This window comes from Corvus kubaryi, unplaced genomic scaffold (assembly GCF_017639235.1).
Source record: "Corvus kubaryi isolate FWS band 111438036 unplaced genomic scaffold, C.kubaryi_AGA036_p1.0 69, whole genome shotgun sequence".
Lineage (NCBI taxonomy): Eukaryota > Metazoa > Chordata > Aves > Passeriformes > Corvidae > Corvus > Corvus kubaryi.
The window spans coordinates 7646744-7668768 of record NW_024582057.1 but is presented as its reverse complement, the minus strand read 5'-3'; the positions used below and the strand labels follow the sequence as shown (position 1 = coordinate 7668768).

General features: G+C 39.1%; 1 protein-coding gene across 4 annotated transcripts in view; it reads left to right on the top strand.

The window, feature by feature from the left end:
• Positions 1-22025, top strand: part of CDYL (chromodomain Y like) — a 106375-nt gene that overhangs the window by 65669 nt on the left and 18681 nt on the right. For 3 of the 4 annotated variants that reach the window (XR_006019701.1, XM_042049097.1, XM_042049099.1), the window contains one exon: positions 17728-17772. The exons of the other annotated variant lie outside the window; for it this stretch is intronic. Coding sequence is in view for 2 of the 3 variants with exons in the window: in XM_042049097.1 (XP_041905031.1) it covers positions 17728-17772 (45 nt within the window). In the remaining variant the exon portion in view is untranslated. The remainder of the gene's footprint in view (positions 1-17727; positions 17773-22025) is intronic. 4 annotated transcript variants of the gene reach the window in all.

Sequence of the window (22025 nt, the reverse complement as noted above, 5' to 3'; positions counted from 1 at the left end):
TTTTAAATGTGTCAGGCTGAGCTGTAGTCTGGAAAGATACCTGCAGGGACATCCAGCACGAATAGATTTTAAGATAGAAGGTCTCACAAACGCACTGCATTTTTTTTTTTCTGGTATTGTCTAGGCTGTGAAGTTCTGCAAAAGTAAGGAAATTTTTAAGTGTCTTCTTCAGTTTCATTCAGTCTGTTGTATCCAGCCTCTTTGAAATCTTCATTCTGTACTGCGTTCTTGAAGGGAAGGAGAAATACAGCCACAAATTTCTATCAGGCAACCTAGCCCAAGCCAGCTATACTTTCCCCCCTAGTAAGTACTGTGGTTAAACATTAAGTGGAATTGCTTCCCTGCACTAGCTTGCTCAATGTCGTTTTTCCTTCTATCTGTCCCGCTTATCACTCCATGGTTTTGGCTGCTTGTTCCTGTCCATATCCTTTAATTTGTGACAGCCTATTTAAAGGGACTGAGCATGGGCTGAAACCAGCAGGCAACTGGGGAAAGCAGGATCTTGAAACTGGCACTGCTGCTTAATGAAGCGTGCCCTAGGTGTATTTTGAACAGGTTTATTTTTTCTTTTTTTCCTCCTAAAAATAGCTGGTAAAGTGGTGAGGAGAGTTACCAAAGCTGATTTCTTCACTGAGCAAAAGCCCTTATTACAATGAGTAGAGGTACAGCGATAACTCTGAAGCCCCCTAATTAACAATCTCTGAGTTGCCCATAACCCTGATGCAATAGACCAATCTGATACCCCCTCATAGATGCAATCAGTGTCACTAAGCAGCCTCTTCCAATACTGGCAGTGTGTAATATATGAACTTAGAAACCTCTGAACTCTTACAGCAGTGGAAGGATTGCTTTATATCTCAACTAAGCTAATGCAGAGCCTTTTTAAGGACGATACCCTTTAGCCATTTCCATTCTTTGCATTGGCAGCTGTGTTCCTGTGGATGATAAGAACGAAGGTACCTGACTCAAACCTTTGCCTCAGATGAGAAGTTCGTAATTCAGACCCTGCAAAATGTGGCCTGGGCTATTAGTCTGTATGACTTTTTGGAACTAATGAAGGAAGTTGCCTTTTGACTTCATTTAAAATAATGTGTTAGCAGGTCATAGAGAGATAGAGGCTAACAAATTTCAAAATGCAGTATTTAACAGGTAAACATGTCTCTATTCTTTACTCACCTCTCTGATAAGAATAATTCCCAAGATCTAGCAGTTAGTCCAATGAACAAGATATATTGGGTTGTATTTGGTTATTTTAAAAAAAATATGGGATTCAATCTTGTGGCTAAAGTTCTGGAGTTTTTTTGTTTTGCTTTTCATAATACATTTTGATATCCTTGTGAAGGTTGCTCAGGGCTTGTTTGAAATATTTGCAAGGATGGAAATCCCATGCCATTTGTAAACACTTGTTCCAGTGCTTGACTTACCTCATGAATTCTTTTTTAAATGTAATGTCAGCATTTCACTGGTTACAACTTTCCATGGCCCCACATAACTTAATGTGCACCTCCAGGAGTAATCGGGTTGTGCTTCTGCAGGGCCGTACATTAGGTAATTAAATACAGCATGATCAGCTCTCGTTAAGTGCTTTTTTCTAATGTGTCATGCCATCCTACATAAACTGCAGGAACCAAAATCTGAATAGTTTTAACTTGTTAACTTTCAGCATGGGAAGTCTGATTTCACAGGGAAAAGTTCTGAGAATCTCCCATCTACCTCAGCAAATAGTCAAATTGAGCTTGTAAACAGTATTCAGACCTTGTAAAGTATTAGCCATGCTTGAATCATTTGACTATTTGGACATGTAGCCTTCCAGTCTTTGTTACAAATTTCGAGAATTTGAGGGATCTGTTAGGACTTTTCAATTAGATGTTGTTACCAGGTGGGAATTCTGCAGTGTATGTTCTAGAGTAGGTTTAAATCTCTTAGGGAGTTAATGCCCATATTGGCTCTGTCTTTAGTGGTGCTGGTTTCTACCAGTAGCTTCAAACTAGCAAGATGGTATCTGTTTATAGTAAGCCTGTTACTCCAACACGTTTTCTCCAGTTAGAAATTCCAAACATCTTAAGTTTTAAGAGCTGTGTAGAACAACATGTCACTGAAGCAATAAATATTGGCCTTCGTTCAAAATACAGCAGCATTGAAACTGAAACTATACGTGTGGAAAGCAGAATTTATTTTTAAAACTCAGGGATTTTGTTAGGGCTACAGCTTGGACAAAAGGAGGTGCTGATCATCTTAGTCCATTCTTGTACTAAGAATTGAGTATTTGTTTTTCCTGACAGAGGTTGCATGATCTGTTCCTAAAATACATCTGTAATGCGAATTAAACCATCTCTAACTCTCTTTTCATACTATTTTTATTAGAAAAGTCCACTTCTTTTCTTTCCCCAGTATATTCTAATAGGTATAGATCCAGCCAATGCTGTTCAGTAGTGGTTCTTCCAACAAGCAGTATCTGACTTGCAAATGCTGTAGAACAGCTGTCAAATCTCCATACTTACTTCTTCTGGACTAAAAAGACCTATTCTGTTAATCTTTCCTCTTATGTATTCCTTTTAAATCTCTTAACTTTGTTGATCAGCCATGAACAGTCCAACGTATCTCTTTTTAGGTACATTTCTCAAAACTGGATTGCTTCAGCAGATAATTAGTAGAATGTATCATCATTTGCAAGTTTCCTTATCAATGTGCCTCTGAATTGAGTGTTGCCTTCTTTTGTATATTAACATTTTTAATGGGTATAGACTTCATGATTGGTTACATAACCTGATAAACTTTCCTGTGTTCTGCTCCATAGTCTGTTATTCCATATTTTTAATGCATGTTTTATTTTTCTTCCATACAAATAAAAATTCTCTTTTCAAGCTGTCTTCCAAATTCAGCGATAAAATTTAGAAATCTGATACTCTACTTCTAAACATTTGCAGTCCTTCCAATTTGATGTAATCTGTTCATTTCATGAGTGTAGTTTCTCTTCTATTATCCAAGTCTTGATTAAAAAGTACTGGCTAGAATTGGGCCCAAGGCAGACCTTTGACTTGAAAAGTAATTTTAGTTTGATAGTATGTGAATTTCTTCATGTATTTTTCAATTATTCCTATACCTTCCTTCTCTCATCTTCCATTGGTTGTTACCCTTAGAGAATAATTCCTTGTTTTGCCACCAGTCTCAAAAACATCTGTTCTCTTTTCTTTCCTTTTTACCCCTCATCATTAGGTTTTTTACTTGATTTCAAGCAACCTGTAGAGGTTGGTTGCAGGTGTGCAGGGTGGTTGTGCTGGTGGTAGTTTTGTGTTGTGTTTTTTTTGGGGGTGGAGGTTGTGTCTGTTCAAAATTGGGTGGCCAAAAGTAGGAGCCAAAATTTTATTGAAAAACTGACAGCAGTGGTCCAAATGTATTTACAGGGGGAAGCATAGTACTTCCATTGGGGAGGTGTTGCATCAGTGTTGTCCCCCGTCAGTTCCTATAACCAGTGGCCCAGTGACCCTCCTGATCTGTCACAGCACAGCTTTTTGGCAAGGCTTGTCTAATCTAGCAGCTATGACCTTCTGAGTTTTCATAACTTTGTTTTGCTGTTTCTCAAACTTAGGGGTGACATTAGCACCTGTGAGACTTTCTAGAGTCTGAAGATTTCCTAATTTTATCCTTGTAAAGCTAAAAAGGTGCTGAAGACAACTCACACGGTTTGCAGCGCAGCTTAATACCTTATTTGCTTCTACTACACCAACATATATTCCACTACAGCAAGAAAATGTTTTTCTTTTTGTTTTTACCCTTTATTCTTTTCCCTCAGTGAGATTCCTAGATTATGGTTATGGTTTTTTGACTGGCACCAGAAGGGCTCAGCATTTTGCTGTCTCCATGCAGGACTGGGCTGTGCTCACTGCCCTACCTTCCTCCTCTGTAGAAGGGAGTAGCCTTGTGATGTACTTTGAAGTTGTGACCCACTCTCCCCCTCCCTCTGCATGACCTCTGGGTGATGGCAGCCCCCTGAACTGCCCCACATGAGGTTTGTCCATCCCACTATCAAGCACAACCTTGGGCTGCTTTAATTTATGTGTAAATTTTGATGAAGTTTAAATTGAAGTGTCTGCTGTTCCTGAATCAGTTGAAAATTCTAAATGTTGTGCATACCAGATTTTAAAGGTCACTCTGGTTTTAAAGATTAGCAGCCCATGATCTGTGGCTGTCTTTGCTATACATTGCTTGCTCAGTCTGGTCAGGTGATGTTGTTTGCAGATATTTGCAGCATGCAGCAAATTCACTTCTTTCTTACTTTGACAATTTTTTTTCTCCACACATACAATTCCCAGTGTTTGTAGTGCAGTGACTCTTTTATTGCACAGTGACCTGCAGTTTCAGTAGTTGACACTGCTGAATCAGTGCACTGATTTCATTTTTATCTCCAGACTTTCCCAAAAATTATGCACTATGTTTGAATAATCTGAGTTTTATGCTTGTTCCTCTTCATACCACAGTGACAATTCTTTCTTTTTCCACATATTTCCCAGTGATCCTCATCCTTTCTTTTAAAATGGTGCCATAGTTATTTTAGTCTCTTTTTCCCTGTGAAGGTAAACCATTTATAGATCACTTGTACTCCAAGTATGTGGCCTAGTAGCCTTGTTACTAGGCCTTAGCTTATTTATATTAAGGCTGTTATTCAGAGGGTAGGGGGAAATACACATTCTCAGAAAATCACACAGATTTATATAATACTAGAATATGTACTGAAATAATGACTTTCCACATTAATTTTATCACTCCTATCTTGATATAATACAAGAAAGTCATCTTCAAGTTCCATTTTGTTTGCTAGCTGTACAGATTTATGGAATTTTTTTTTGTCAAACAAATGCCTGGTTAAGATTTAAAAATTAAAAACAAAACATAATGAGTGAGGTCACTAATTATAAACTGGCAGAGCTTCAGTTAAGTGAATTCTGCTAAGAACTTTTCCTGTCCGGGCTCTGGCTTCCTGTCTCAGGCTTAAAGAAACAGCATGTGTATTCTAAAAACCCACTTGTCTTTGTGCCATGCATGCTTTTCACTTTAAAATGATTTTTTTGGACCTATTTAGTGCCATAAGCAGCAAAGCATTACCTGGGACTTTCCTGAAAACCTTTGACTCGCTCTGGTTTTAAACATATTCTAGAAAGTTGACAAATCTAGCCCGTGTTGGGTTTTTCTTGTTTGCAAGGTAAATATGACATCAGGCTTTTTAAGGACCAACTTCACGGGGTCACTATTGAGATGGATTAGAATACTTCATTGTTAAATTTAAAGGAAAATTCTCTGTGCTTAATAAAAATAATGGTAGTTTTTGTCCTTCATATTTTCTTTTCATCAAGATGCCAGTAAAGACCAAGTGTTTGTGCAAGAGTTTGACAAGTAAAAATGCATGTCTCAAAATTTAAATACAGTATGCAGTTTATGGGCTATCACAGGATGTTTACAAGGATCTTTATAGTTCTGTAAGAAGTGACAGTTTGCTCAAAGAACAAGCAAAATACCCTTAAGGGCAATATACTTCCTAAGAGGTAGTAGTCCGGAAGGTTTGGAGTGTAGAGCGATACTTTTGACACTGGACAGTGACAGAAAAGGTATCCTGGCTCACTGTGCAAATGAGAAAACTGTCTTTGACCAGAAATACTTAATTTGGGGCCTCTTGTAACCACATGCATGCAATTGCAGGTTTGCTTTTGCTTTTGTCAGCGGCAAATCTTAACTACTGCTGTGTGAAGGCTGCAGTGGGACACCTTCCTTCTAGTGCACCTGAGAGGGAAGTGGCATCAAAGAATTCTTAAATGTGGATTTTCTAAGGTGAAATATTTGTATATTGATTTGATAGTGCAATTTGTGGTGATATGTACACATACAAGTAAAAATATATTTAAGATAACATGGAAAATGAACTTGTGTCTAACATTCAATGTGTCTAATATTACCTGCCCCATAAAATTCCAGAAACTGATGCCCAGTTTTGGAATGACTGCTTCCGAGACTCCTGCCTTGTAAATTCACAGAACAGGATGACTACTGATGTAATACATATTACTGAGTAATACATAGCTCCCAAGCTAATTGGGAGCTTTTGTGGTCTAGAGGTAATAATATAGGTAGAATCCAGTAGTAGGCCTGTAGTCAGTCGTGTTCCCCAGGGAGCAGTACTGGGTGCAGTCTTACCCAACTTGTTTGTGAATGACCTGGATGAAGGGATGGAATGTACCCTCAGTAACTTTCCTGACAAAACTGAGGGGAGTGGCTGACACGCCTGAAGGCTGTTCTGCCATTCAGGACTTTGATAGGCTGGACAGTTGGGCAGAGAGAAACCTAATGAGGTTCAGCAAGGGTAAGTGCAGGGTCCTGCACCTGGGAAGGAATAACTCCAAGTACCAGCACAGGCTGGGGGCTGACCACCTAGAGAGCAGCTCTGTGGAGAAGGACGTGGGAGTCTTGGTGGGTGACAAGTTGACCATGAGCCAGCAGTGTGTCCCTTGTGGCCAGGAGGGTCAGTGTTATCCTGGGGTGCATCAGGAAGAGTGTGGCCATCAGGTAAAGGGAGGTGATTGATCATCCCCCTCTACTCGGCCCTAGTGAGGCCACATCCAGGGTGCTGTGTCCATTTCTGGGCTCCTCAGTACAGGAAAGACAAGGATCTGCTGGAGGGGGACCAGTGGAGAGCCACAAAGATGATTTGGGGTCTGGAGCATCTCTTATGAGGGGAGACTGTGGGTGCTGGGCTTGTTTAGTCTGGAGAAGGGAAGACTGAGAGATCTCAATAATGCATGTGAATATCTCAAGGGTGGGTGGGTGTCAACGGGATGGTGCCAGACTCTTTTCAGTAGTCGCCATCAACTAAAACACAAGAAATTCCACCTCAACATGAGGAAGAACTTCTTTACATTGAGGGTGGCAGAGCACTGGAACAGGCTGCCCAGGGAGGTCGTGGAGTCTCCCTCTCTGGAGACATTCCAAACCCTCCTTGATGTGTTCGTGTGTCACCTGCTTAAGGTGACCCTGCCTTAGCAGGGGGGTTGGACTTGATGATCTCCAGAGGTTCCTTCCAAACAAAATGGTTCTGTGAATAAACAATAAGGGTGTGTGCGTTATTATATCTCAGTTAAATGAAATAGGCTTTAAGCAACATTGTTTGGTTTTTATTGTTAGTATAATAGGCTTTTGCCCACAAAATTTACTGGACAGACTATAGAATCAAGTGTTTGGGGTTTTTTTGCCTATCTTAGGGAGAACTCAAGTTTCATTGCCTGAGTCTGCTGCTCTGAATTAATAACATGAGTAAATCTAAGAGTTATTATCTCCATATCTCTACTGTAAATTTAAAACTCTACATCATTTGATAAATTTGGTGAGGTATTTTATTATTTGGTGGGGACTTTTTTGGTTTGGTTTTGTTTTGGCATGTTATTAAAGGTCAGAATAATAAGACATCCTGAGACTGTGTCTTTTATGTATATAGAAATCCCTACTTCTCAGCTATTCTGCTGTCTGGTCATGCCAGGGATCTAAGATCAGCATGAAGTCATTAAAGAAGTTCTTATGTTGGTTGTAAGTGCTACAAAAATATCAGGCTGATCTAAATCCCTAAGTTTTTTGAAGACAGTTAATACGCTGTGAAGAGTCATTTCAATTCATGGACATGAAGGGCACTTCCTGCCTCTTCTGTTTCTTTTAATCTTCTTATGATTTTTCTCAGGTGATTATTGAAAAATTCAGTCTGGTGGGAGAAAGGCTCAATAGGAAATGAATAATTTGTGGCCTACAAAACTAAGAGTGTTTCAAAAAGGAAAAAAAGAGATTCTGCCCACTATTTTTTGAGAGCATCTCATCAGTGCTTTCCCATTACACTTCTGAAATTACTTTTCTGGGCCTTGTTTCAGTACATAATATAAATAAAATAGATGGCTCTGGCTGGGAGGTAGAGCCATCTTTACCTTACAGAGTGTAAAGTTAACAATTTTATAAACTTCTTCCAGTAACCTGCAGTAATGGGTAATTAATTGTAGCATTCCTGAGATTTCGGGTTTTGGCTTAAAATAAGCAAATGCCAAGGACATAGTACTCTTTCAGTATCAGATAGCCTATCTTATTTTATGGAGCATATGGGTATGTTCTTTCTTACAGACATTTTTTGCTCATTTCCAGTGTGATTTTTCATTAAGGTCACTGGCATGTATGATTTTTCTCATAATTACAGTTGCATACTTCTCATAGGTAATTGCTTGATAATAGTGCAGATAGTTTACCATACTCGATCTTTCTATAAAAGAGCTGATATTTCTTCAAAGCTCTATTTTGTGCTTTTAATAAAAAGTTGAATTTTACTTTTGGAGACATGAATGTGTTTCAAGAGGGTTTTGGAACACCTTTTTTCCTTTAAAGTGAGTTTATTCTTTTTCAGTAGAGGCAAATACTGTGACACTGGTCTATGCTTGTTGCTACCCAAACAAAAAATTATGTGATACCTCAGAACTAAGTTCAGATTTATACTTGTTATTTCTCTATGTGTTACCTTCACTTCTTCTGCCCTTCTGTTTCAGCTTTTCAATACAATCCCCATGGCGTGAGTTTGGGTTTTGATACTAATAGGTTTCTTAGGTTTTTTTGTTTGGTCCATGTTTTTGGCCCTCACTGTGTAACAGTTTTTCACTTGCTGTGAGGTGAAAAGTCAGTGGGATAGAAATGAAACCTGCAGAGAATGTTAGTCTTTGATTTCCAGATTACTTGATAGGATTTAGCAGTAAAATCTGTAAGACAGCAAGGAGCACTATATAAGAGTGCCACAGGCTTCACTGAGTGCAGATTTCTATAAAACATTTCCTACTTTGAAAGGTTATTCCCTCAGATATGCCTAAGTTTCCTGAGCAGAAGACATTATGCTTCATCTGATGCGTGCTGTTCCACAGCCCCCTTTTTCTTCCAGTCAGTTTTATCGTGAAGGCCTACAGAAGGATGTTCTTTGTTTTGTCTTGGTTCCATCTTTAAAATATTTAGATTTCTGTAGGATGTCAGTATTTGTGGTTGGTTTATATTTGTTTTTTTTCTCTTGCAACTATTGTTAGACATTTTAAATTGTGAAACAGATAAACAGCTAAAACACAAGTATTTTAAAGTTTAGAGGGTATTTATTTTCTTTGTCTGTGTATCTTTCTCTCAAAACATTGTACATTGTTACAGACCAAAGGAATTCCATAGACAAACACTTTGTTTTACCAGATGGGTTTGTCTGAAATACCCAGGATTGTTACATTCATTTTATTGCAGTTGCTACCAGCACAGTAGAAGTAATATTCTATCCTCCACTGCTGTAGTGGTTAGGACTTTCCTAATCTTTGTGCTGCCATAGTATTGCTATTCTTACCCTCTCATGAGGTTATGGTCTGGCAAGTGTGTTTCAAGTTGCACTGACCTTTTTTTGCTCTAAATATCTTGTATGTGTTCATGGACTACTCTTAAATGTTTTATTTATTTATGAAACTTTGGCACTTTGAACTTTCAATAGGGAAGTGAATATTCAATTTGAATGACAAATTTTCAAAATATATCAAGTTTGGGATGAATGTATATATGCTGAAAAATGTCTGCGTGCTTCTGATTGGTTACATTTGATTATATGCCAGTTTTGCTGTTTTATGGTAATACTTATGAATATGTACCTTGTCATATTTTGTGAAAGAAGATACATCTTTAAGTGGTCATATTGTTAAATTAACCAAGAAATTAGTCTTTACTAAGAGATAACAACAACTATTTTTCAAATATAGGTTATAGATGTAAATTAGATGAGACAATGTTAAATTAATTTAATGAACTTTAATACTAAAATCCACATAGTAAAAGAATCAATTACACTGGGAAAAAAAACCTGTACAGAAACTGAATTTAACAATAATTGATTCTTTTGAATCATAAATGCAGCTTTGGTAAGCAGATGAGAAGGAACACTTTTCAGTGCAAATTGACATCTCTTAGTATAATAGATGAAGGAATATCTTTTCCAGGAAGAAATTTTTAAAACAAAAAGAAAGGTTTACAAAGAACTCTGTGTGTGTGTGTGTGTGTGTGTGTGTGTGTGTGTGTTCACACAGGCTAACTTCCAGTGCAATGTCTGATGGTTAGTTTTCCATTGAAAGTGTAACAGGGAGTCACTGCTATATGTCACATTTGTTGGGGCTGGATTGTTTTTAGCCATCTTACTTGCCATATTTAAACTTTGTGAAAGTGCTGAAACTTTATTGGCTTGAGATTTTAGCCTTTTGAAAAGAGGAGGGGCAAAAACCTCAAGCTCTTTAGCTATTAGCCAAACTTAAATTGCTAGAGAAGAAAGGAAAGGAAAAGGAAAGGAAAATGTCAATAGCAGAAAGTTCTGCAGTGAGTATTGGGATTGCATCAGAGGAAATTATATGGTAGAAATGTATGGGATGTCAGGAATTCCCATATCCTGAGAATGTCATCTGTTGCTCTGCAGTTTGCTTTCTGAATATCTTTGCTGTCAAAAGTGGTGCAGCTGATAATCTGCTCCTCACACAAGCCTTTGTGCGATGATTTGCAATTTAACGGAGCTTTGGCCTGTGTGTCAGAGATGTGCTTTTGCTATCATGCTATAATCCGTTCAGACTTGGCCACCTTTAAGTCTTTCTAAAAATGTTTGGCTGTGTGCACACTCAGCAAAGCTCTCTTCGTTTTTTATCCTTTACGTTGCCTGAAGATCGCCTACACTGAACACAGTCTGGCTTGGAAATGAATGTAACGATGCCTGCAGATGTTTCCTACTAACATGATGCTAACAGCAGAGGAAGCAGTCTCCTTTTCAGTGAACAGATCTCCTCAGCAAAGAAATAGACATCCTTAAAAAGATGTATGTTTGTTTTTTTGTTTTGTGGGTGTTTTTTGTTTGGCTTTGAAGTGACTGAGTTTTGTAACCAGCTCCTTTTGCTGTGGGATGGCTGGGCCTGGAGCAGCTGAGGCTTGCTCTGGGCAGACCAGGTGGGGAAGGGGCTGCTCACCAAATTGCAGCCAGCTGTGGCTGCCTCTGCTGGCAGACAGCTAAATGGTCTTTCTGTTTCAACTCCTTTCCCCTCTACCTCCTTCTTTCTTGCCGAGTTTCATCAGCCTTTTTTATCTTTCTCTAAGGTAACCCTGTGCTTTGCTGTACAGGGGTGTCTCTCTCTGTGCCCTTGCTGTGTCCTTTCCATGCCTGTCCTGCTGGGAGCCCATCACCTCCTGCCTGCCAGCCTGGGACAGCAGCTGCGAACTGGCAGAAGGACAGAAGCACCACCAGCCTGGACCACCGTCCTGCAACTCTTGTTCACTACTGAACACTCCTGTGGCTCATGATGATGTTTCTCTGACAAAGTATTCCTTGATTTAGGGAGGGGGAGAAAGGAGGAATCTGAAGGCCTCTCAAGAGAGAACTGGCTCTGCTTTGGCTGAGACTCACGGAAAACCTAGTTTCCCCCTTCCCTCTCCCATATGCTTTGTATATCAGTTAACTTCCAGCATTCATGAGTGGCTAGTAACACTGGGCAATGCTGGACAAAACAGGCAGTTGCAGAACCACTCTAAGTCCAAAAAAGGAGAAGAAATACCCTCAAAAGTTAACCGTTGTCATCCCACCTCGATGAATGCAGTAAGTCAGGGAAGCATGGCACTCTTGAACTGTTTATGTCCACTCTTGCTATTGTTTTATCAGATAGTCCAGACTCCCCCATGTCAGGGGAAAAGTGATTTTATTATGGTTCGCACTTAAATGCCAATCAGACTGGCTTTACTTCTCTATCTGTAACCCTGCCAAATTCTAGTTTAACACCAAGCACTGCAGAAGGTCACCTCAGAGAATGATTCCTAGAGTCAGCCATAAACTCCCTTGGGCAGTCCAAAAGGTATTGCACTAAGTTTATCCAATAATAGCACCCATATTCAATTTAGATAGTATTTTGGTTGTGCTGAAACTAAGGAGATTAGCAGTTTGCCCTGATGAATGGCTGTTCTTGTTCCTCACCCTTGAAGAAAAATGGAATTGTCATTTTTAATCTAATCATCTGGAAGCTTCCTCTTACCCCAGCCTATCTTTCTCATCATTATTTTGAAACAGTTAGAAGGCTATCATTTCTTGTACCCAGTCACAGAGTCCAGTCTTCTGATTTGGAATTATTTTACAAATAATGTGTAAAACAAGAGTAATTTTTACATCACTGAGATCATTGCAGAAATTACCATTTCAGAGTGGAGACTGCCATCCATAGAAACATTATTACAAAGATCTTACATAGTGTGAGACCCTAAGCTTTATGGCAGAGGGACAGATACATACATTGGAGCTGGGGTTGTGGCTTCCCAGCCAAATATTCAGGCCTCTCCACAGAAGAGGATTCTTTCCCTCCAGAGTTGATTCAAGGACACAGGCAGAGCTCTCCCCACCAGGACTGAATGCAGCAGTTAGCTGAGAATCCGATTGTCACTTTCCACAGTTTGCTAATCTGCACCTGATACCTTAGATCCAGGTACCTTGTCTTGGTATTCCAGCTTGTTGAAAGGCAACTGCCTTTAGGTCAGGGGGAAAAAAGGCCAAAGTGTCGTCACATATGCATCACAGAATACTAGGAAATAGGGTTGGAAAAGACCTTTGTCATCTAATCCATCCCCCTTCCCCCCAGACTGCTCTGCTGATGCTGTTGTTGATTCAGTCAAAGTGTTTTCACATGCAGAGGAATCCATCAGGATCACTGAGAAACACCTGTAGCTCTGGGGTTAAAGAATGTGCCAGCTAGTAACTGTTGTGTTGGTGTGCAGGAATAAAAGCAAGGAAATGCAAAATGGAGGTACATTTTCTCTGAGGGTCATGTGGTGGAACAGAAGGTGTTTTAGGCAATGTGATAGCGTCAGAATGCCATCTGCTTTTGTAGATGCCCTCAGGACATCAAGAGTGTTGATAACTCTAGCTGGTCAAGGATGTAGTGGAAAACAGTTTTATGAGCAAATTTTTCATTGAAAATAATGTGCATATCTCTGGAGATGCTTGGTTAGCTGTAGAACATTTTTTTGTCTGTGAGAACTACAAAATGTGGAGAATTTTGCTTTCAGTATCTGGCTTGAGTTTACTTGTTGTAGTGTTTGGTTGTATCAGAACATTGTAAGGCAGCTCTTGGGCATATAATAGGATGGATTACAACACGCAGCAGTGGATGTACATTATTTTAAACGGGCTGTGCTTCACTTTCTTTGCTTATGAGTCCTGATTTTTTGCTTTGTTGTGTAGTATGGCTGTACAGGACCATCAGTGCTAGCTCACTAGAGAGCATGTGTGGGACAAATGCTTTGGCTTTTGTAATGGCATCCTAGTAGGAGAGGAGGTGTTTTTGGAAGGAAATAATTGTTATAAGTTGTTGTTTCCAGTTGATTTGTGACCACTGAAATGTAGTTTTTTAAGTTAACCAAAATAGAGTGAAATCACTGATAGACCTTTTCAAAGGGTGATCTAGAAACAGCGCAGGCCTGAATTCAAGCCACTGACTTCCCTTTACCACATAAAGAAAACATATTTTCAATTAAATAATTTCTGTCTTTCAGCTAAGCATGTGTGGGACTAAAGTTATGATCAATTTTAAATGTAGCATATAGTGCTGGGTATGTTCTGCTTCAATTTTAACATTCCTCAAGGAGAATCCATTGATATAACTGCTGTATTAGTGTCTGCAAATTTTATTGTTTCTTATTTATTTTTGCTACAAGTAACATGCAGACTATGGATTCATGTTCATACACCAAAAGAATTAAAACTACTATATTAACTCCAGTAGTAAATGCTAAAATTATATTATTCCTGAATGGATATGGGCAACATTCCTTTTAACAATAGAAATTGCAGCAGAAGTAAAGCTTTGAACAGGGAAGAATAGAATCCTCTTTACAAATTACTACAATTTATTAAGTATACATCTGACCTTGTTTTGAAGCAGTATTTTTACTTCAGAACAGTTTGAGAACTGTTACATAGAAGGAGTAAATCTTAAAACAAAAGAACCCCCTGTTTAGGTTTGTTGTGTTTCCAGTTTATCCTCTGAGCCAAAATCCATTTGTCCACTTCTGCATTTGATTAATTTCTACTTCATGGTCATCATAGTGGGTTTTCAGATGTTACAGGGAACATATATAAGCTAGATGAAAAAGAAGGGGAAATTTTGAACTTTAAACCTTAACCATCCTAAAAGGAAGGGAAAGGCTTTGCTTCTCGGCTGGTATGCACAGTGAAAGACTTGTCTTGTGGAGAAGCAATTGGGAGAGAACACCCAAAGTGGAATAGTGTGAGTCTTTCTCTGGAAGCAAAACTGTTTCATGGGCTGGTAATCATAGAATCATTTAGGTTGGAAAGGGTCTTTAAGTTCATCTCAACCCAGCGCTGCCAAGTCCACCATTATGCCATGTCTTTAAGTACCACATCTGCATGGGCAGTGTGTTATGGCATGTGAAAGGAATGTGTTTTACAGTGAAATCTACTATTTACCATAGCCATTACAAAAACCTTTCCTAATAGCTTTAGCGTTTGTATCCTTTTCACTGTTTTCTGTGTCCTTCAGAAGACTGACAAAGTTGGCGACTACATAATCCCAAATCGGCTTTTTGAGTACATATTGCACTAATATAATTCTCAGAGATGTCAGGGCACTCTCTAACAGCATTTTCTGGGGGCTTACTGGAGCTTTTGTTAGACAGATTTGTGAAGCCTCAGCTTGAACTTTAGTCCCTTTTCCTCTCCCTTGTAGTCTACTCTAGCATTTATTGTAGTCAAAACTCTTGCTGCCTGGACCTAGCAGGCAGGGAAGTCCCTGCTTGTGAAGAGGAGGTGATGAATAGTCACACTTCTCTGACTGTCCCTGTTTGTGCTTCATCCCACTGCAGACTGTGGCAGCCTCAGCGGATGCGTGGCTTTACCTCCCACCTCCCACTGTAGCTCATGTCTCAGTGGGACATCCTGTTCGCATTTTCTTTCCTGGAACAAATTTTCTTGTTCCTTTTTTTTCTCTAGCTAAGCATTGATAAACTACAAATTGATGGCAGCAATGATATGGCACTGTATTTATCTTGCAGATAACTGCAACAGTTTTCCTCATGATTTTTTGGGAGAGTTTAAGGAGTTTACATTACAGGCTGTTTTCTACAGTAAAAAATAAACTAATCCACAGATATGGTCTAAAGTACAAGTCCCATTATGTTTGCAGAAGTAGTTCCCAATCATAGTGTATTTTGTAGCCACGGAACTGAAATATTAGAAGATAGATTCACAGCAGGAAGCGGGTTTTAAAACGCTAATTGTTATTTGCTAGTCATTAAACTGGAGAAGAATGTGTTGCTGTTCTCTTTAGACATGGTGCTTTTCATGTTACTCTGTAAATCTTGTCCTCTTTCCCCTGCCTCTCCCCGATGAGTTCCTGGTCAGCAGCAGCACATGGGAACTGATCAGGCTGAAAATTAACCCAATGCACCCCACAAAAATGTTTGGCTTGTTCCTGCTGTTACATTAGTTTTGTCCGTTTTTGTGGGGATTCTGGCATGTCTTCATTTGTTTATGTCAGTTTATTACTCATTTCTTGACACTTAGTCAGAAGTTGATATTTCTGTCCAAATAATGAGCCTAGAGTAGGAAAGCACTAATACTTTTGCCCAGATACTCAGTAGTGATAGTTGAACTATATTTAATGTTTTTTGTAAACTTGGTTTAGGATCCCATTTGTCTTACTCGAGACTGGGAAAGGAAAAAACAAGGGAGGTAAAACCACAGTTGATAATTTTAAACTGGAATTTGGTTGAACTCTGGAATGGTCCAGCAGATGCATCAGTGGATGGCGGGATAGTATTAAGGAACCCAGCTGCCTTGTGTCTGGGTTAGGCAGAAATACCTGCTCTGAGTTTCTGGCAGACTATACAAACAAGAAACAGGGGAGTGAAAGGAAACAAATCTTAGTTTTGATGTTATGTAAACTAGATTGATACTTAAGTACCTCAAAGTAATTCAGTATGTGCTGCTTGCCCAGGTCACAGGAGCGTGCTGAGGCTTATGGAAGGAGTGATCTTCCTGAATTTTCCAACTAAACAGAATGCCAGTCTGCTGGCAAGAGCAGTCAAGCCCAAGGACATACATGCAGCAGACTTCCTCCTTGTAGCAGGAATGAACTTGGTTACTCTATTTGTGGTGTTGATCTGATATGAGCCTGGATGTGATTGCGCTGCTTTTTGCTTGTAGTCTCTTACCTGGTTTTGTGGAGTGAGAGGTGGAGTCAGGAAGGGAGTAATCCCTCTTTGAAATACAAAACCCTCATTAATTCTTTTAGAAATTTCGGTAAGTGTATAATTTTGTTTAAAAATCAATGAAAAGGATGATCCCTCTGCAACGTTTTTCTTAATTGTGGTGATTCAAAAGAACAGCTTGAAAAATACACTTCTTTGAGATTGACAGCAGTTTGACTGAGCTGTAGGGGGAAATATCTGATGGTGTGGTATCTTTTGTGATGTAGCTGGAGTGGAAAAGTCATCAACTATTGTAACTAAAAAAAAGCCAAGGTGTTTATGATTGCAAAACACCAATATGTTGATGTATAGATAAGAACAGAATGGAATAAGCAATAACTTTTGTTCCAGTTAACTGCTAATCCTAGGGCAGCACATTAGTGATATGGCGACGTATTCTGAGATCAAATGGAGATGCAGAGTTTCTTATAACTCTGTATATCAAACTGCCAGTGACAGAAAATGTCCACAGACCATCCTTATACAATAACTCGGAAATCTTTGTTGCTACAAATTTCCACTTTTGAGCATCAGTACATTTTAGGATTTTTAGGAAGTAAAATAATTTTGGATAGAAAATTTTTAAACAGATTTCCAACTTGACAGAACTAAGAGTAATTCTATGTCTACAGTTTCGATGCTGAGCAAAATAGGGTTGCTGCTGTGATGAGGTTATTTTTAAATCCTGAAATTTACATGTAAGTATATATGACAGGAAGCTTCTGATTCATATTTTGTAATGGTATGAAACTACAAAATATTGGTAAAATATATTCCAAGTAATGAGTGACCACTTGTAAGAAGATGAAATTTCTCGGTAATACCCAGTATGGCTCTCCTGAGTATTGCTTTGGATCTCCAGTAGGTTTTAACTGGAAGGACACTTTTGAAACATAGCCTTGAGAGCAGTCTTGTTTATAAACAGAAATAAACTGAAGAGGTTTATGGCTGCCTTTTTAAAACAGTGTTTCTTCCACCTATACCTGAAACTACCTCACTACAAATTTTATTACCCAAGGTACCTTCCAAATTTGCTAGTCTTTAAGCAAGCAAGTCTCGGAGGTATTTCACTTAGTGTGATGTATTTCCCATATAGACTATCACATTTGTCTGTTTCTCCTTTTTTACTGTCAGTCAGCAGTCTTGTCATGGTTAATCCTTTTAGTCTGTCATTTGTTGTATGTACAATATATTCATACCCATCATAATTATTTCTCTGGTTTCTTATGGCATGCTGCTTTCACCACTAGTATTTTAATTGACTTTGTAGCTTACACTACATCTCACTTTTGGTTTTGTTCTAATTCTCCTCTCTCTTTTTTTCTTTATCACTAGAAAAATAGTTTGTGTTGAGCATCTGTAACTATGAGAACTTCAGAGTTTTACTTTGCATTTCTAATACCCGTTCTTTATCTGTTTTAGCATCTCCCTGTATTCTTCCCAGTGTTCTTTACTTCCTATTTTCTTGTAAGTATAGCATATTCTCTTTTTCCCCTCAGTTTCTATTGACCTGTTTAACCATGTGGAGTTAATTGAAGCTACATCTCACTCCTGAAGAAAATAATTCAATTACTGTATAAGTTCAGTTTCATTTTTACACCCTCTCCTTATGCCTGGGGTATCTTGCTATTTGTCTGAAAAGTATTTAATGCAATATCTTTTTACATAATATAGCTATCTAAAATTGCACAGCATTCATCTTAGGAGAAATTAAATTTCAATTCCATTCTGTTTGTTTAGTGGTTGGAATCTGACATGAACAGGTGGGTCCCTGGCAGGTTTCAGGAAACAACCAGTCATGTAATTCATCTATCATTCTGTCTTATCTATGACATGTTTAAATGGTTTCCAAGTTAAAATTGAGCTCACAATTGTGGCTGCTTATGTACTAGTCCCATTATTTTTGTGTACACGATCTTTGCTTTACTCAATAGCAATTCTTCTGTCTTTTGTGTAGTGACTCCCCTTGATATTTTTGTTTTGTCTGTGTGTTCTTAATGGGTCATTTCCTAAGGCAAGATTCAGCATTGTAGGCATCTACTGTACCTAAAAATGTTCAGACCCTGTCACCCATGAACCATGTCTTAGTAAATATAAGTCCGAGCACAGCTTTATGAACTTCCTGCTGAACACGTGAGGCTTCAGTGCTGGACTTTGGAATTGCAGCAGTGGGAGTTGTAACAACCTGCAAGGCCAAAATTCAAATGGAGATTTCTTTTTTATCTTTTCCCTGCTTTTTCAAATTAACAGGTTGTAGATGTAAGTCCTTTTGTGAATTTGCAGCGATGATATATTTAAAAATCTATGAATTTGCTCTTGAGCTGTGAACACATCAGTATGACTCCTGTGAAAAGATGTGCTCCTGCCTACATCACTAAATAGTCAAATAAGTAGTACTTTCCTCTTGCCAGCTACACAAACTGTAAAATTCTCTCTGAGGCCACTACATACTTTGATTTAAAGTATCAGACATGATACACTTTGTTCTTGGCTTTTGTGTAGCAACAGGCATTATGGCACCTAACTAAACCTCCCTTGGTTTTGGTAGGGTTGATACTAGTTGCTAAGTCCTACTCTCTGAGACAGACCTTAACTGGTTTGGCTTTTATGAAACTTGTCTGGAAATTTGCCTTAAACCACATGCTTTTCTCTTGATTGGTTGTTTTCTCTGCCACAGATGCAGCTTCCTAATTTCTTGATTTTTTTTTTCCCCCCATCAAAATTTCAGCCTCCTAGTATTAGTCTTTGTGATAATTTAGAAGTTGTGGTTTCATATTTATACATTGGTGCTACTGAAACAATATGTCCCACTTAAATATCACAATGCTAATTCTATTGCTTCTTTAGCTGTATTTTCTGTCTAACAATAGTATCAATGTTGGTACTTTTATTTTAATCTAGATACTTATAATTTCTGTAAATAAAAAAAATCCAGTACTTAATAAAAGCAGATTCTTACACGAAAAAATAGCTTTTGGGGATTGGGACCACTTGTAACTAATAATCCTGGCTTCTATATTCCTTGCTTTGTAGCCTGAGGGAAGCCACTTTGGCAGCTCTGAACAATTTTCTATGTATGGCAGCATGTGTTAACTACTTAATTAGTGGTTTATGTACTTATCAGTTCAGGTTTTTTGTCTGTGAGATTTTTCCTTTGATAATTTGTTCATAAATATGACAAGAGTCAATGAAGTAGAAAGCCTAAGGTCTTACGCAGACACTTACTGCTTTCCTCAGCAATATGAAGAGCATGCACCCAAATAGAGCCCGTGCATGTGATCCATCCTGCTGTGTTAGGGCAGCTCACTGCCTCCAGCCCTTCCAGCTGCTGGCTGAGATGCCTTCCCTGTTCACCGGCTTCCGCTGTGGTTATTTCCTTGTGATTTATCATGGGCATGTTTTTGGGGCGGGGGGAGAGGGTTTATTTATTTACCACTTTATTGCAAAATTTGATGAAAACTTGTTCTTATAATGGGCATTTTCCCTAGACTTGTGGCCATCATCATAGAATGGTTTGGGGTGGAAGGGATCTTAAAGATCATCCAGTTCCATCCCCTCTGCCATGGGCAGGGACACCTTCCACTAGACCAGGTTGTTGAGAGCCCCATCCAGCCTTGCCTTGAACTCTTCCAGGGGCAGGGCATCCACAACTTCTCTGGGAAACCTGTTCCAGTGCCTCCAGAATTGTTCCAGCAGATCTGTGTCCTTATGCTGGGGGCCATGTTCAAGACCTTTGCTGTAAATCCCACGTGTGGAGAACCTATACCATTTGTACTGGCGTCAAGATGTGGGGCAAAATGCTGTGAAGACAAATGCCTCCTGTGTGTTCTAGTAATTGCCTGCAGTAATACAGGACAAAGCCTAATTGAGGGAGGATGTCATATTTTTTCCTCAAGCAAAGCATCTGATCTTACTCTTGGTAGTCTCCTACTGTTGACTTTAGGACTTTCTCTGAGGGTTTTTTTGGTTTTGTTGTTTTGGTGGAGTATTTTGTTTTTTAGTAATAATAATAATTTTGGATATGCTTCAGGAGTTCTCCAGTTGAGACAAGTCCTCATGTATTTGCTGATCCTAGCTAGTATAGCCAAAAAACAGACAGGAGAGACCAGATTCAGTTTGAAAGCACAGGTTGTCACTTACTGTTTTCCATCATGCCTCCTTTCAGCTGTTGCCAGTAGATTGTATTTAGAATATATTCCTCTGCAGCAGTATAAAACAGCAGATTTGGCAAGGTAATACTACTCTGAATTACTTTTTCAGTTCAGAGCATCTGACTATCCAGAACTTGTTGCATGGGATGCCCAAAGATGCTTTTCATCATTGTGCTTTTAATGTGGGCTTATTTTTCCAAAATATGGGAACACAGTTGTAGAGGTTGCTCTAGAAGCAATTTGTGAATACCTCTTCAGATGCGGTGTAAGTATCAGTTGTGTGTTCTGCCCAAAAGCAGGGTCTTTTGGAAATCTGTTTAGCTTCAGTCCTTAATTTTTCAGTACAGACTACTTTCCATTGAGTACCTCTGAATTAAAAGTAAGAACCTATTTGGCAGGTGCATTTCTGAATGTTCCATTCCTCAGAGGACCCTAAAGCTGTGTTTATACTTCCCCAAGACCTCTAATCTTCTTTTCACCCTATATTCTCCCACTGGTGCCAATGCCCAGCTCTTGATTTTTGTTCCATGCTCCTTCAGGTATCAGAAGTGATCAAGGAGTTGGCAATTCTCTTGCTTAAGTACAAGGCTCGGGACTAAATACCCAGCAATGCAATGTTTAGTTTTTCACTTGATGTTTTTGGGAACCTCTTAGAAAAGTCAGACTCCTCTTTTGCTCTTCCCCTTCCCACCCCAGCCCAGTTATTTCTTCCAAGGTCAGTAATTTCTGCTAAGAGGCAGCTGCTGCTGCAGAACAGTTTGCCCGTGTCAGTAGCAGCCAGCAACATTATGTATTGCAGGTTTCTCAAGTATAAAGTATAGCTGGTGGCGTTAGGGCACACAGCCCTGTGCCCTCGTGTAGTGGAAGATGGGTTCAGGTTCATTTGCCACCTCTTAATGAACCTCTTGTTTGTTGAATACCCCACAGAGGTGAGACAGCTTCTATGAAGAGCAACCGTCAGATAGTGGCTGGAAAGACACCTGTACCTTCTTGAGGTAGATACATAAAAACAGAGGTGCTTTTTTTCCAGCAGGGATGCTCATCCCAGCACTCTGATCTCAGGGTTCCCTGAAAAGTTTAACACATGCACATCAGTGTCTTGAACCTCTGAAAGTCCTGAGCCTTCTCTGACTACTACTTTTCTGCGTTGAAATGCCAAGTGTTTTGGAGGGCAGTTGTGAATGGAGCTCTTGCAAACTCTGGTATTGAAAGCCTTGTCTATGTGATGAGAATGAACCTGTCAATTAGTATTCACATTTGTTTTCAAAAAGAAGGTAAATGAAAGTGTTCTGCCAATATAGTAGTGTAGTGTTATACCCATCTGTTTAAATTTCATTCATAATCTAACTAAGGTATTTTAGAATGTTTTAATGTCCTTACAAGCATTATATAATGTGTACCATGGCATGTATATGTTTATGAAACTACTGGGATGTCTTTTGGCAGTATCTGTTCTAGACGAGCCTTACATTAGGACACTGATATCCCACAAAAAAGAGAGCCATTTTTCACATCACTCTGGGGATTGGATTAAATTGCAGTGAAGTGCTCTTAATATAGAATGTGTTC